We start from the raw sequence: 12,839 nt of genomic DNA on the forward strand, positions 1-12,839 counted from the left end.
TCTCCGCCGCCCCGCCGGCGGCCCGCCCGCCTGCCCTCGCAGCCCACCGGCGAGGCTGCAGGCACCCGCTCCCGCCGTGGTTGCGGCGGGCGGCGGCCCCGCGGGGGTGGCCGAGGGGCGCGCCCGGCTCTCGGGACAGGCAGCAGCAGGCAGCCGCAGGTTTTGTGCCGGCGGCGGGCTGCAGCCAAGTTAGTGGGGATACGAGGTGGTTAGGCCAAATGCGGAGAACGGGCACGGACCTGAGTCCGGGCGGTTTAAGCCGAAGTGCCTGGGAAGGGCCACGAGTGGAAACTGCCGTGACGGGACGGGGCTCGCGTGTGGGCCTCGCCGCGGCTTGGCGGGCGGACCATGTGCGCTCGGTAACGTGCTCCAGAGCCGAACCCTGTCTTTTTGTAGCCTTGCTCCCAAGGAACAGTGCCCGCGTGACCCAGCAACGTATCTTTGCAGAAATCTGGAAGCCCTAGTTTCGGAAAAGGAAGAGCTTCCAACCGTACCTCGCTTGCCTCATAACCCTGAAGGCTGGAGGTGGCTGCAGCAGCAAGATTGTTCGCTGTTTTACTTCCAAGGCTTTATTAAAAGCATCCAGTGATCCTAGTTATACTGTTAGAATGAAGATTGCTGCAACTCCATCACTTGTGTAAAACCTAGTAATGTCCCAGCCTGTTTCCAAAGCCTTGAAAACTCTTGGTGCGTACCCGATAGTACAGCAGAAACTAAAGGCACGAGGATCGTTTCAGATAAACTGAAATTAAACAGCGTTGCCTGTGATACTAACATTTGGCATATTAAATCTTTGACTTTAAAGTTTATTGAAAGCTGACAAATAGTCTGGCGGACTGTGCCATAATTTTTTGAACTGTGCTGTCAACTGTCCATAGGTGGCACTTAGTCCCACAAGGAAGAGTTTTTAGAAATGAAATGTGAAATGAAGCTAAACAACTTACCAACAGGGAGTAATGCTGTCCTTTACCATTCTTAGACTGATCTAGATAACGTTCCTTCTGTTTGGTTGCTTACTGCATTGTTGCGTTGGGACCCAATTATTCCCTAAGTACCAGCAGGCTTGAAATTTCTGCCTTCCCCGGCTCCATCCAACCTCTCCCTTTTTTCACCTCTCTATGCACCTCAGGCTCTCAGAAAAGAGGGATTCTCCGGGCCCCTATTTCAAGTGTATTTTCTGTTCATTCCAAAGTGACCCCAGACTACAGTTATCTCCTACCCTTTTATACTCTTGTGTTATGAGACCTCTCATCAGGAAATCACAGACACTTGCCATGTCAGCAGCCACTCCTCTGATAAATATTCTTGGCTGCAGACAGCCTCCTTAGCATAACCAAGCACTAATTAAAGACCAGTTGTTAAAGATGGGCATGTTCTTTTGTCCCTACCTGGTGCTGATGGGCGATAGGCCGTATCATTTCATGTTAGGGCATTCTCCATGGTACAACCCGTGTCACCACCTACATTACCTTGAAACTTCATAAATGGCACACAAACATTTCAAGTCACAGCACACCTTATGGCATTTTTTGCAATGGTCAGGTGCAGCCTCAGTCTTTGTCTTCTTTATATAAATATGTTCTTCCAAAGTTTCAGCCAGTTTTACTTCTTGTTTTTTTTCCTAAATCTTTGATGGCTTTGTATATTATTATGAACAAGACTTCGGAAAATACACAAACTGTAACTCATTTTAATAGGTTTAAGACACTTATGCATTTTCAATTCCTAAGAAACATTTCGGTGCTTATGATATTGTGTCAAGGGAGAACTGTGGCCATGTTTGTCAACCGACAATCTGACAGATCATACAACTGTAAGCATGGCCGAGGTTGAATTACCTCAGAGCTGTCTGGAAAGGCAGGTCTCTGGGGTGAATGATAGAGTTACTGCATTTCTTTCAATATTTGAGAATGCTGTAAACCAATTCATCCCTCAGGTAATTCCCTTGACTTCATTATTCCCATCTGTTAAAAACTAACTTCTTTTTTTGTTAATTTTTTTATGTCTACTGCTTTATTTATGTTATATGTATGATTCCCAAGCAAAAGTCTTGTCTCCGAATCTGAGCTACATCTCTGTACTAAATGATAAAAGGCCAATATAAAGGTCAATATTTAGGTGTCAAGACAATAATGGTTTCAGATCCTTAGCATGACTGAAACTCAAGTTATTTCTCCTGCAGTTATATGACTAAGCATCCAGTCTGGAAAATTTTGTAGAACGTGGCTCTTGGATCTTTTTGGTTCTAGGTGCCTCATTAGAAGACATCATTCACCAATACAATTACCTTTTTTTCACTTAAAAAAATCCAATACACATCTGTACCTACTTACACCTAGGTATGTTAGTCAGAGCTTACCTGGTGAGGTGTTTGCTAAGGAATAAGACTGCAATTTATTTGTGCAGCAAGTCAAAAACTGTAAGCTGTCTGCACGTCTGATGTGCACAGATTCAGAAACCATGTAATTTAAATAAATCAAGGTGTTTTTCATCCAATAATCCAGTCACAGAACTAATATAAAAGCCACCAAATGAGGTATTTGAATGTTGATATATGTGGAAAAAGTCCATTCTCACTGGTTGCAACTGGATGTAAACGTGTGCTCACTACCTAGCTTTTGTCCCATTGTGCTTATACAGGAGTTATTTATGTGTATCCACAAAAACATGGACAATAAAATAATGAATCTTAAAAAGCCCTCTGAATTTCTGTCTTCATTTAAAGAAACAAAACAAAAAATGAAGGTGCAAGAAATGTAGAACTTCTTTTCCATAGGAGAATAATTTTTTTCAGCATTACTTTTCCATTGTCTGAGTTTTTGTAAATAGGTAGATATATTTATATATGTGTATGTATACATGCATACTTACCTGTAACTGTATCAGTTCAGAAGAAAAATGAATGCTTTTAAAGTCTGCATGTAGCGCATTGAAAAGGCTTTAGATCATCAGATTATGACCTGATTTGTACATGGAGCCTTGAAAATGATTCTGTTTTTTTCTTCCTAGTAAATCCTGCGCAAGAATACACCTTATTTTACTCAGACTTGCAGTGCTCTGTAAGGCTCTCACTGTAACTTCTGCATGTTCTGCTCATCTTGTTGAAAGCAGCCAACCATGTTTTCTTGTCCAAATCTAGGAAGAATCTGGAACTGACCGTGATACACAGGTATCTCCAGCTAGACATAGTTCTTTAAGTTCTACTTGGTTGGTTTTGTTCCACCCCGTGTTTGCTTTCTCATGTATTCGTGAACCCCCTCTTCATTCTCCTAGCCAATATTTTATTATGTCATTAAAATTTTATGGCTGGCACAGCACTGTTGTAAGAGAGTTCTAAAATTAATAAAGGTGCAATAAATTGCAGGACAAAAGGTTTTACAGCTAACAGCTTTTTTTTAATCAACCTGATAGATATATAGATATCTCTATACATATACATATACATACTTCAGTCCACTGCTTTCTCCACTCCCTTGGTAGCCGCCAGGTTTTGCCTATGACAATATGCTATTCTTAGGAAATACACAGTAATTATATTGTCTATAGAAGCCCTAACTACTTGCTATGGAAATAAAAACTTGACCACATATGTATTTGTTCAATGACACTGAAAGTGCGGTCTCTAGGAAGTATATGTAGAGTTGATTAGATTGTACTGTATACTTTACGTTGAATTATGTACTCTTGTAAAAACACACTTCAAAATTATTTAACTTCCCATGGTATAGTCTCAGAAGGTGCAAAAAAAAAAAAAAATCTTTAGTGTTATCTTTTCCTGTCACATGACTAGTGCAAACACCAAAAAAATTCTTATCTTTTTGTTTCTTTTCTGGTACTTTATAAAACAGCATAACCGGTTTAGTGCCCAGACATTAAAGACTCCACTCGAAAAAGATCGACGTTATATATTCCACTCTACTTTAAATGTTTCCATTATATAACAGCAGAGATTTAACCAGAAGGGTCTTCCAGCGTGTGATGGATGGCTGAGGATTTTTCTTTTTTAAAAAAACCCCTTCTCTACTGGGGCCAGTGGTGCAATCTAACCAGAAGAGCCCTCTACTGTTTGCAGGACTCGGAGAGTACGGCTTGGACCTTGCAACGTTACCTTTACTGGAGAGCATCTTTGGGCTTGGAAGAACAGACCTTCTCCATTTAGCTGTACCATCCTAGTGCATGTCCTGCAACTCAGCAGCTGTGATGAACAGTTTGATCTTGACCTGCCAGTCATGTCAATAAAAATACTTGATGCGTGTTTCAAACGTTTTAGGTATATTTGAGTCATCGGTGTACGGGCTACTTGAGAAATAGGTGCCATATAGATTATTCAACTTTGATCTATTTCTTTGATTTAGCACTGCAATTAAGTAGATTTGGTTCAAAGAGAAAGCTCATTGGTTGATGTTTTACACTGATGTGATAATGTTTACACAGATGTGCTTTGAAATCTTGATTATGGTGGATTTTTGGGTCCCACCACATGACAGGCTCCTGTTATCTGAAAGGTAAAATAATACAACATCTATCTGTAACTGCCTTCAGAGCAGGTCCGCCTGTGCTCTCTTCTGAGGTGATTTATCTGATCATTGTATTTAGCGTTAGTTTTTTCAGTTTTAAATCCCTCCACAGTAAATCACTTGCTTTAAAGGAGGCTTTTTATAATTCAGGTGCACACAGGGGCAGTACTTAGGACTGCAGTGATGAAAAGGTGTAACATTACCTGCTTTAAAGCACCTGCCAATTAATTAGCCCTATACTCTCCATAGCAAATAAAGCTAAGCAGTCAAATCCATTTGATCTCTCAGATTTAGACTGTGACTGAAAAGACCATGGAGCAAGACGGGAGAACTAATCTTTCATGATTCTCTGCAACTTTTTTGTTTAAATGAAACCTTAAACTGACAAACGATTCTCTCGAACTTTTGAAAGAATTAACTATGAAAGATCTTTGCGTTTTAGACTCTAATGCCGTGTTTTAACATTGGCAAGGAACTGCTTTGCGCATCTTGAACGCTAAGATGGGTCATGTAGTTGGAGCCCTAAAATTCCTTAGGCATTACAGAAAAAAGCCGCGAAGGCGGCAAAAGTCAAGCTCTTAGTTTTCATATACCGTTGTTTTACCATTGCTAATAATGCACATGTGTTCCACCAATACCTTTGCGTGCGTGAACCATTCTACTTTGGGGATGAAAAAAATGCATGTGCTCATCTGGAACAGGACAGCAAAGTCCCAAACTTATTCAAAACCCTGTAGAAAGACGACAGAGATCTTTCAGTAGAGGATAGTATTGCCAATCGGTGATGCTCACAGACTTTGGTTACGGGCCCAATGCAAAACCCCAAAGAAGATGGATTAGATGAGCCATCTCCCAGTCTTTCTTTCTTCTTCTCTGCAGGCTTTGAAAGTATTTATCCCAAACCGCGGGCTGGCCCATTTATGTTTTTAAGATGCTGTGTCGATACCCAAATGCTATAGATCAGTTTCGTGTCACATTAAATGATGAATTAAATGCGAGGGAGAAGTTGCAGAGGGGAAAACACCTCCCTGACTATGCCAATTTCTTTAGAAATTCCCCTCCTTGTAGCTGAAGCGATAAAAGGAAAGGGTAATGCATGTACGTTTTATTAGCGTTTCAGAAACAGGGAGTAAAGCTGTCAGATCTTTGGGTTTTTTTCTTTCATGTGTGTCTGGGCAGGTCTAACCCTCAGGTAACGCCCTTTCTCCTTCTTCCCTCCTGCCTCTCCTTGCACCTGTCCACGTAATGCTCCGGCAGCTCCCGCCCGGGCCCCGCTCCCGCCTGCCCGCTGCCCGCCCCCCGCTGCCCGCTCCGCTCCGCTCCGCGCAGGAGCTGCCCACCGCCCCCCCCCCGCACCCCCCGCCCCCGCCCGCGCGTGTGCGCGCCCGTGGGTGACCGGCTGCGCGCGGCGGGGCGCGGGAGCCGCGCCAGCAGCTGCCTCCTCGCCGTCAGCTCAGATCAGAGGAAGGTGCGAGGAGAGGGGGGAGCCGGTTTACAATTTCAAACGCAGCCTCCCCGCGGAGGCCTTCATTAGCATATGTCAGGGGGACCGCCGTATATATATATACACACGCGGGGCGTATAAACACCACCCCGCTGCCTGGCTCACACCGGCACGGCTCGGCACGGCTCAGCACGGCTCGGCACGGCCCGGCCCTGCCGGCTCCCCATGCTTGGGACCCCGCCGCGCACCCCCACATGCCCGCCGGGAGAGGCCGGCAGCCGCTCTCCGCCGCCGCGCCCTAGCCCGCTCGCCCCGCGCCCCCATGGCTCCGCTGGCCGAGGTGGGGGGCTTCCTGGGCGGCCTGGACGGCCTGGGGCAGCCGGTGGGCGCCCACTTCCTGCTGCCGCCCGCCGGGGAGCGCCCGGCGCTGCTCGGGGACCGCCGGGCGCCGGCGGAGCGGGCGGCCCGCGGCGGCGGCGGCGGTGGCGGCGGGGGCGGCGCGGCGGCGGCGGCGGCGGCGGCGGACCTGGCGCACTTGCAGGGCATCCTGCGGCGGCGGCAGCTGTACTGCCGCACCGGCTTCCACCTGCAGATCCTGCCCGACGGCAGCGTCCGCGGCACCCGCCAGGACCACAGCCTCTTCGGTAGGCGGCTGCGGCACGGCCCCCGGCCGCGCTCTGCCCGCCGGCGGGCGGGCGGGCGGGCATGCGGGCGTTTGGGTGCGTGTGGCTGTGCGTGTAGGCGAGGGCACGCGTGTGGAGCTGGGCGCCAGCAGTCGTACCCTTGGGAGGGAGGTGTGATGCCTGCCGGTGATGCCGGGGCAGGTGGGTGAGCTCTGGGTACCGGCGTCACCCCCCGGCGTTTTTAAACCACGGGGGCTGCACCAGGGCAAGGCGGAGAGGGAGGGCTGCGCGTCCCACGCGCGGCGGGAGGTACGCGTGTATGCCTTGCTCGGCCTGTGCTGGACGTCTGTGAGCGCACGCCTACGCCCGCAGGTGTAGCGGGAAAGGTCGTAAGTCGAACCGACTGTGTTTGTATGCGCTGTCTGCATCGGAGCTTCTTGAGGCTTTGCGGAGTCACAGAGACCATGGACTCGGGCGCGCTGACCCTCAGGCTGCGTTAGGCTGCTTTATTTTGCGGGGCAGAAAGTTGAAGCGGAGGGGCCTAAACCGCCGCTTTGCTCAAATACTTAAACCGCCTCCCAGCCAACTTTCTCTGTCAATAAACCAAAAGGAGGTGAAGACAACCCCAAAATGTAAATGTTTCCTGAGATACAAGAGCAAATCCTAAATAGTAGTTGTAGCAACTGGACATCTGAACAAACATGCTGTTGTCAGCTACATGTGAGGGGTTTTTTGTGTGTATTGATTTAGCAGTCATAAAAAGGTGATTAAAGAGTTTCCTATCATCCTCCCCATAGTCAAAACAATATGCTGGAATGGCTCTTAATTGCTTTTATAACACATGGATGTTTTCAGAAGTAAAAGAGCAGTAGTCAAACAGACAGTTCTTCTCAGAAGGAAGATTTCCTACAGCGTGTAAACATGAAATAAATCTTTGGTTTAGAAGAAAAAAAAGTTTGCCCCAGATCAAACATTTACTGGGCTTTTTAGAAATGTTCTTCCTTTATTCTACCACTATTCTTGGCAGGTTTGTCTGATGTGGTTGCTTTGTGGGTTGAATCACCTGCTTATTATAGTTTTGAAAAAGGGTGGCTTTGAAAATGATACCAGAAAGACAAAATACCTCGACCTCTTTCTGTGGGACTTTGTGCTTTAGGAACTGGAAAACTAGGATGATTTACATGCAATGGAGTTTTTAATGCTTACTCTTTGTAAAGGGTTTATTTTCTTTGCTGCTTGGTAATATAAGTAAGAAACATGCCAAAGCTCAATTAAAATTAAAAACATTTTAAATTATTGTATAGTCCAGACAGCCCATCTGAGAGTGAAAAATGGTCCTGAATGAAAAAGGGTAATCATAAATGCAGCAAATAGACAAAAAGTCATCATCAAAATCAAATGCACTATTTAAAACCACTTACCTTAGATTCAGACTTTTTTTTTAATGTTTTGTGGTTTTGCTGCTGCGGAGCAAAATCTTAGGTATGACTCTAGAATAACTTCTTTTTGAGGCTTTGTTTACATTGTTAACAACTTCCAAAAAGCCAGTTCACACGTTCCCTTTCTTTCATGTTTTGTATGTACTGTAATCTGTGCATATCAATTGGTTAAATATGTTGGCATACCCTTACCAAATTCAGGCTTCAAATAGTGCCTCATCTCCCAAATACTTTATATTATTAATATATATTACATTTTTGGGCAAATGTAATATAAATAATGCTATTACCCAAACATTAGCAAATAAGCAGCATATTTCATGCACATAAAAAGCCTGCACTGAAGACAGCAAGTTGTGTCAAGAGGTGTGGGCCCATATGCTAGATAAGATGTCTGGCAAATATTTTTTTTTTCCTGTGGGTATATTCTGTTATATAAAATTCCCATCTGTACTTTGATATCCATTCAAATGATCTAATAATGCATGTGTTTTTTTAAGATAATGCTATAGAGAAAGTAAAGTATATTTTCAGGTAATTCAAACCTACCTTCCAATGTTTGAGTAGGCAGTTTAGCAAATAGTGTGTAATCATTATAGATTCCAACTGCGTAGTACTGAATGTTTTAGCCTCCGTGCTGAATAAAATCCTTTCATATTCAACATTAAAAAAAAAGCTTCTTAAGTGGTGTAGGTTTCTTGTTCCTAGATGAGGTTTCTCAGATGGCTTTCCTGTGAATGTCGTATACACTTCCACATAGTATCTGAAATTTCAGAAAAACTAGGCCACATTTATTGTAATACGTACATTTTCTACTTGTTGTCAACTGCATTTTGGATGTTACGTATTGTATGCTTACAAGTTGAATTAAAGCAATCTCTTTTTTTTCAGGTATCCTTGAATTCATCAGTGTGGCAGTGGGACTGGTCAGTATTAGAGGCGTGGACAGTGGCCTTTACCTTGGAATGAATGAGAAGGGAGAACTCTATGGCTCTGTAAGTACCGCTTTCATGTCAGCTCATACAAGTTGTGGTTTTGATTCACTTCTTAGCACTATGCAAACCCCTCAAGTAGCTAGCTGAGGTCATCTTAGCTTTTAAAACACTAACATCTTTTCCTGTTGAAATGTATATTTTTAAAGTATACAGGATAGCCTTGGATACTAAAAATTCAATGGGAAAAGTTTCTCTGTCCTAGATGAAGAGAACTGAAAAGAAATACTCCTCTTGAATTACACAAAAATAGCTAAATTAAACCAGCTATTCAAACAGCATTTAAGTTGCCTGCTATCTAATTTTCTTTTCAGCAATACTGCAAATGTATCATAGTGCATAGTCTATCATCAAAAACATTGAATGCAACTTGAAAAAAGTTAAAAGGATAGTTATGGAACAAATAAACAACAATTAGTATAGTACCCTGACCTTATGTATAGTCTAATGCTCCTTTACAAATCAGCAGGTGTTACTTCCAGGTACCAGCTTTTTAACATAAAAACATTCTTCCAAATGCTGGGAAAAAGGATAATACCATATGTCACAGCTGGGTACCACTGTTATTTGAAAAATCTGAATGGTGCAAGAGTACCTGCAGTATCTGTAGATCCCAACTGGGATATTTGCATTTAAGAATGAAAATCAGCTTGTACTCGTTACAGTTGATTTGTAGCTGTTGAATAACTTCAACATATAACCGTAAAAATATAATTTTTGATTTTTCCAATACTATCAGGGTAATAACAGTCTTAAATTCTTCTCCTTTCAAGTCTTAAAACATCTTGAGGTAAAATATTCTGTCTCTTCAGTTCCTTTGGTCATGGTTAGTCCTGTTTAAAATGTGAGATGTGATGCACACCACAAAGAACACATGGAAATACATTCCTGATCTGTTACATTGCACTTGAGTCCTTCCACCATATTCTCATTTCTAGAATGGTAGATACCCCAAGACAGAAGTTTACATAATGTAGTTCCTGTAGGTCAGGTGAATTTTAGTTAAATCATAAATAAGTAAGTAATGCCTTCTTAGAAAGAAAGTTACCTAATTCGTATTTAAATCCAAAATTGTATATGTACAGGTCCGGTTTTCAAAAGAATAAAGGTTAAAGTAGGCTTCCAAACTCAGTGTCATGTCTACATACTCTTCTTGGGTTTGATTTGTTGACAGCTAAATGAACAGTAAGGCCACACAAAGCCTAAAACATTTTCTTTATTTTTATCATATTTTTTTCATGTGTGTTCAGATATCTAGAGACAGCTTCTTATTTTTCTTCACTGTTTCTTTCTGTAGGAGAAACTAACTTCTGAATGCATCTTCAGGGAGCAGTTTGAGGAAAACTGGTACAACACTTACTCGTCCAATGTGTACAAACATGGAGATTCGGGGCGGCGGTACTTCGTAGCACTTAACAAAGACGGTACTCCCAGAGATGGGGCAAGGTCCAAAAGACACCAGAAGTTCACACATTTCTTGCCCCGGCCCGTGGATCCTGAAAGAGTTCCAGAACTGTACAAAGATGTATTAGGATACAGCTGAGGAAGGAGGCAACTTTGGAAAAAACCCCATACTGGAGCCATTGCCCTTGCTTTCATGGCAATCCCAGCATAAGGAACCTGCAGAGGTCTAGGATGCTGGATTAGAAGAAGCTACTTTGTGATAGGCAAGCCTCTGTTTTCTAACCTTTGGATTTAGGAGACAAAGCCTTAAAGCTGAGAGTGGACCAGCCTCCTTCAAACTCACTGAACTGTTTCGTAGCCAGTAACCAGAGGGAAGTTGGAGTGTGACTTTTTTAAAAATAACAAACTCTTGGCAGTTTTGTCTGGATTACCTATGGTCCATAAATTAGCAAAGAACTACCTACATCATGTGGATGAGACAACAGCTGGAAATAATAGAAAGAAATGGACTGTAAAATAGTAATAAATCCTGAGAACTGTATATGAAGTTTTAGTGGCTCCACTTTAGTGACGGACCTTAGATGTCGATGCATCATAGTCAGAGCTGGAACTTTTCTTCAGGATGGACCTATTTATACATTTCCAGATAGCAAATATTTATTTTATATATTTATTTATTAAAGAGTTTATTTTTTACTGGGATATGAAGAGAATACAAGCCCCTAACCCCAATGAGAAATCATTTACAGTGCCAATATTTACTCTGAGTAGTGTCATCATACAGAAATGGCATTACATTGCAATGCATCCAAAACCTGAACATTCATATTTCATGTTTCAGATAAGGTTATATTTTATGCACATACCATTGCCTTGTGACTATCCTTATTTTGGAAAGAATGTTTAATTATTTTTTTTTTTTACCTATGAGAGTGCCTTACAGATCTGTATTGAATTCAAATGCACATTTAAAAAGGGAATTAAACTTTATTTCACTTTATTGGGTTTACTGTCATTTTTAAATTGAGAGTCTCTTAGCACACTGTGTGTAATGTTTCAAACCTGCAACAATTGCGAAGTGTACTGCAGTTACCTTGAAAGAAAAAGTAGTATTAGCTCTTGAAATCTTGATTCAGATCACAACATGCTTGATTTTTCTTGCCAAATGGTTCCTACTGACTTTACTAATACACAAATAACTGTTCTCTGTATTACTTAAAATTTTCATGTAAGATTCTCATCACTGTATAAGATATTTTAATTATATTTCCTATCAATATGTTTAAGGTGAAACAGTATCAGAGTAAGAAGTTTCTGATGTCGCTGACTGAAAAGCTTCTATGAGTGGAGGTTGTTTCTCCGCTGAGTACAGAGGAGCCTAAGAAGGCTACCTTCTTACCTTAATTCCTCCTTTAGGGAATAATCTCAGTATAAGTTTTTGTGTGAAGACTGTCAGGAAAAAGATGAGCTATGTCTCTATGCTAGTTACAGCTATACAACAGGTACACCGTACTAATTTAATTTACACTAATCTAATTCACGACTGTCAGTTATGAAGCACAAACGGATCTGCATATTGACTAACAGGGAAGTAAGTCTCTGCTCTACGTAAGAATACTAAGGTTTAATGACAGACCCTATATGATTTAGACCTAAACCTGCTGAAGCTTGCTGTCAGATGATTGCCACCTCCACAGGGAAGGCTGGTCCAGGAAAAGGAGTGCAGGAAAGGCAGTCCAGGAAAGGGCAGCGATATTTATGCTGTACCAGAGGTGGTCTCATGTTTCAGGTGCCAGCAGTCCCAGTGGGCTCCAGCTCAAGACAACTCATTTGAGTTCAGTTTTGTGGAAGCATAAGGTTCAAGTACTGCATGTGTATCATTTATTATCAAATCAAGGTATTAATGAAAAACTTTTTCCAGTATATAACACACTTCCTAGAGCCATCACTGGACCAGAACCTCTTCCAATCTATAATGAGAAATGGATGAGCATAGATTACTGATGGACAGTGGACAAAATAATTTTACTTTCTGCCAAATAGAAATTGAATGCAGATATACAAAAAGGTGTTTCAGCACTCTGTGGCTAGCAATAGGTAACTTACTAAGGTTAAAGGCTTCATTAAAATTTTCTGAAAAACAGGCAGTGGAAGATCTACAGTACACTGAATGCAGTTTAGTAAAATAATGTTGTAATGCACTTCAACTTACCATAAAATAATGATTTTATGGGTCACACTGAATAGGTCAATAACTGAAGACAGAAGTATATGCTTTAAATAGAAAAATTTTTCCTCTGCATGTTGAGAAGTAATCTATTCCGCATAAGTTGTGCAAAAAAACTGTGGCTGCTGCTCGGGACATAATTGCCATGAATTTCTGGCAAACACCGTGTTTAAATCATATCAATAAAAGAGTT

General features: G+C 42.3%; 1 protein-coding gene across 1 annotated transcript; it reads left to right on the plus strand.

Annotated features, from left to right (window-relative positions):
• Positions 1 to 218: 218 nt before the first annotated feature.
• On the plus strand, positions 219 to 11,331 carry FGF20 (fibroblast growth factor 20). The gene is made up of 5 exons (XM_052781012.1): positions 219 to 359; positions 4,435 to 4,505; positions 6,028 to 6,605; positions 8,915 to 9,018; positions 10,313 to 11,331. Exons 1-5 carry the CDS (start codon positions 219 to 221, stop codon positions 10,556 to 10,558), a joined length of 1,140 nt encoding a protein of 379 aa, XP_052636972.1. The 3' UTR covers positions 10,559 to 11,331.
• The last annotated feature ends 1,508 nt before the right edge of the window (positions 11,332 to 12,839 follow it).

Source organism: Harpia harpyja, chromosome 2 (assembly GCF_026419915.1).
Source record: "Harpia harpyja isolate bHarHar1 chromosome 2, bHarHar1 primary haplotype, whole genome shotgun sequence".
Lineage (NCBI taxonomy): Eukaryota > Metazoa > Chordata > Aves > Accipitriformes > Accipitridae > Harpia > Harpia harpyja.

Coding starts and splice junctions, on each gene's coding strand:
- FGF20 (XM_052781012.1), top strand. CDS start 219: ATGCGGAGAACGGGCACGGACCTGAGTCCGGGCGGTTTAAGCCGAAGT. Junction 4,506..6,027: donor AGGCTCCTGTTATCTGAAAG/GTAAAATAATAC, acceptor TTTCAAACGCAG/CCTCCCCGCGGAGGCCTTCA. Junction 6,606..8,914: donor CCAGGACCACAGCCTCTTCG/GTAGGCGGCTGC, acceptor CTTTTTTTTCAG/GTATCCTTGAATTCATCAGT.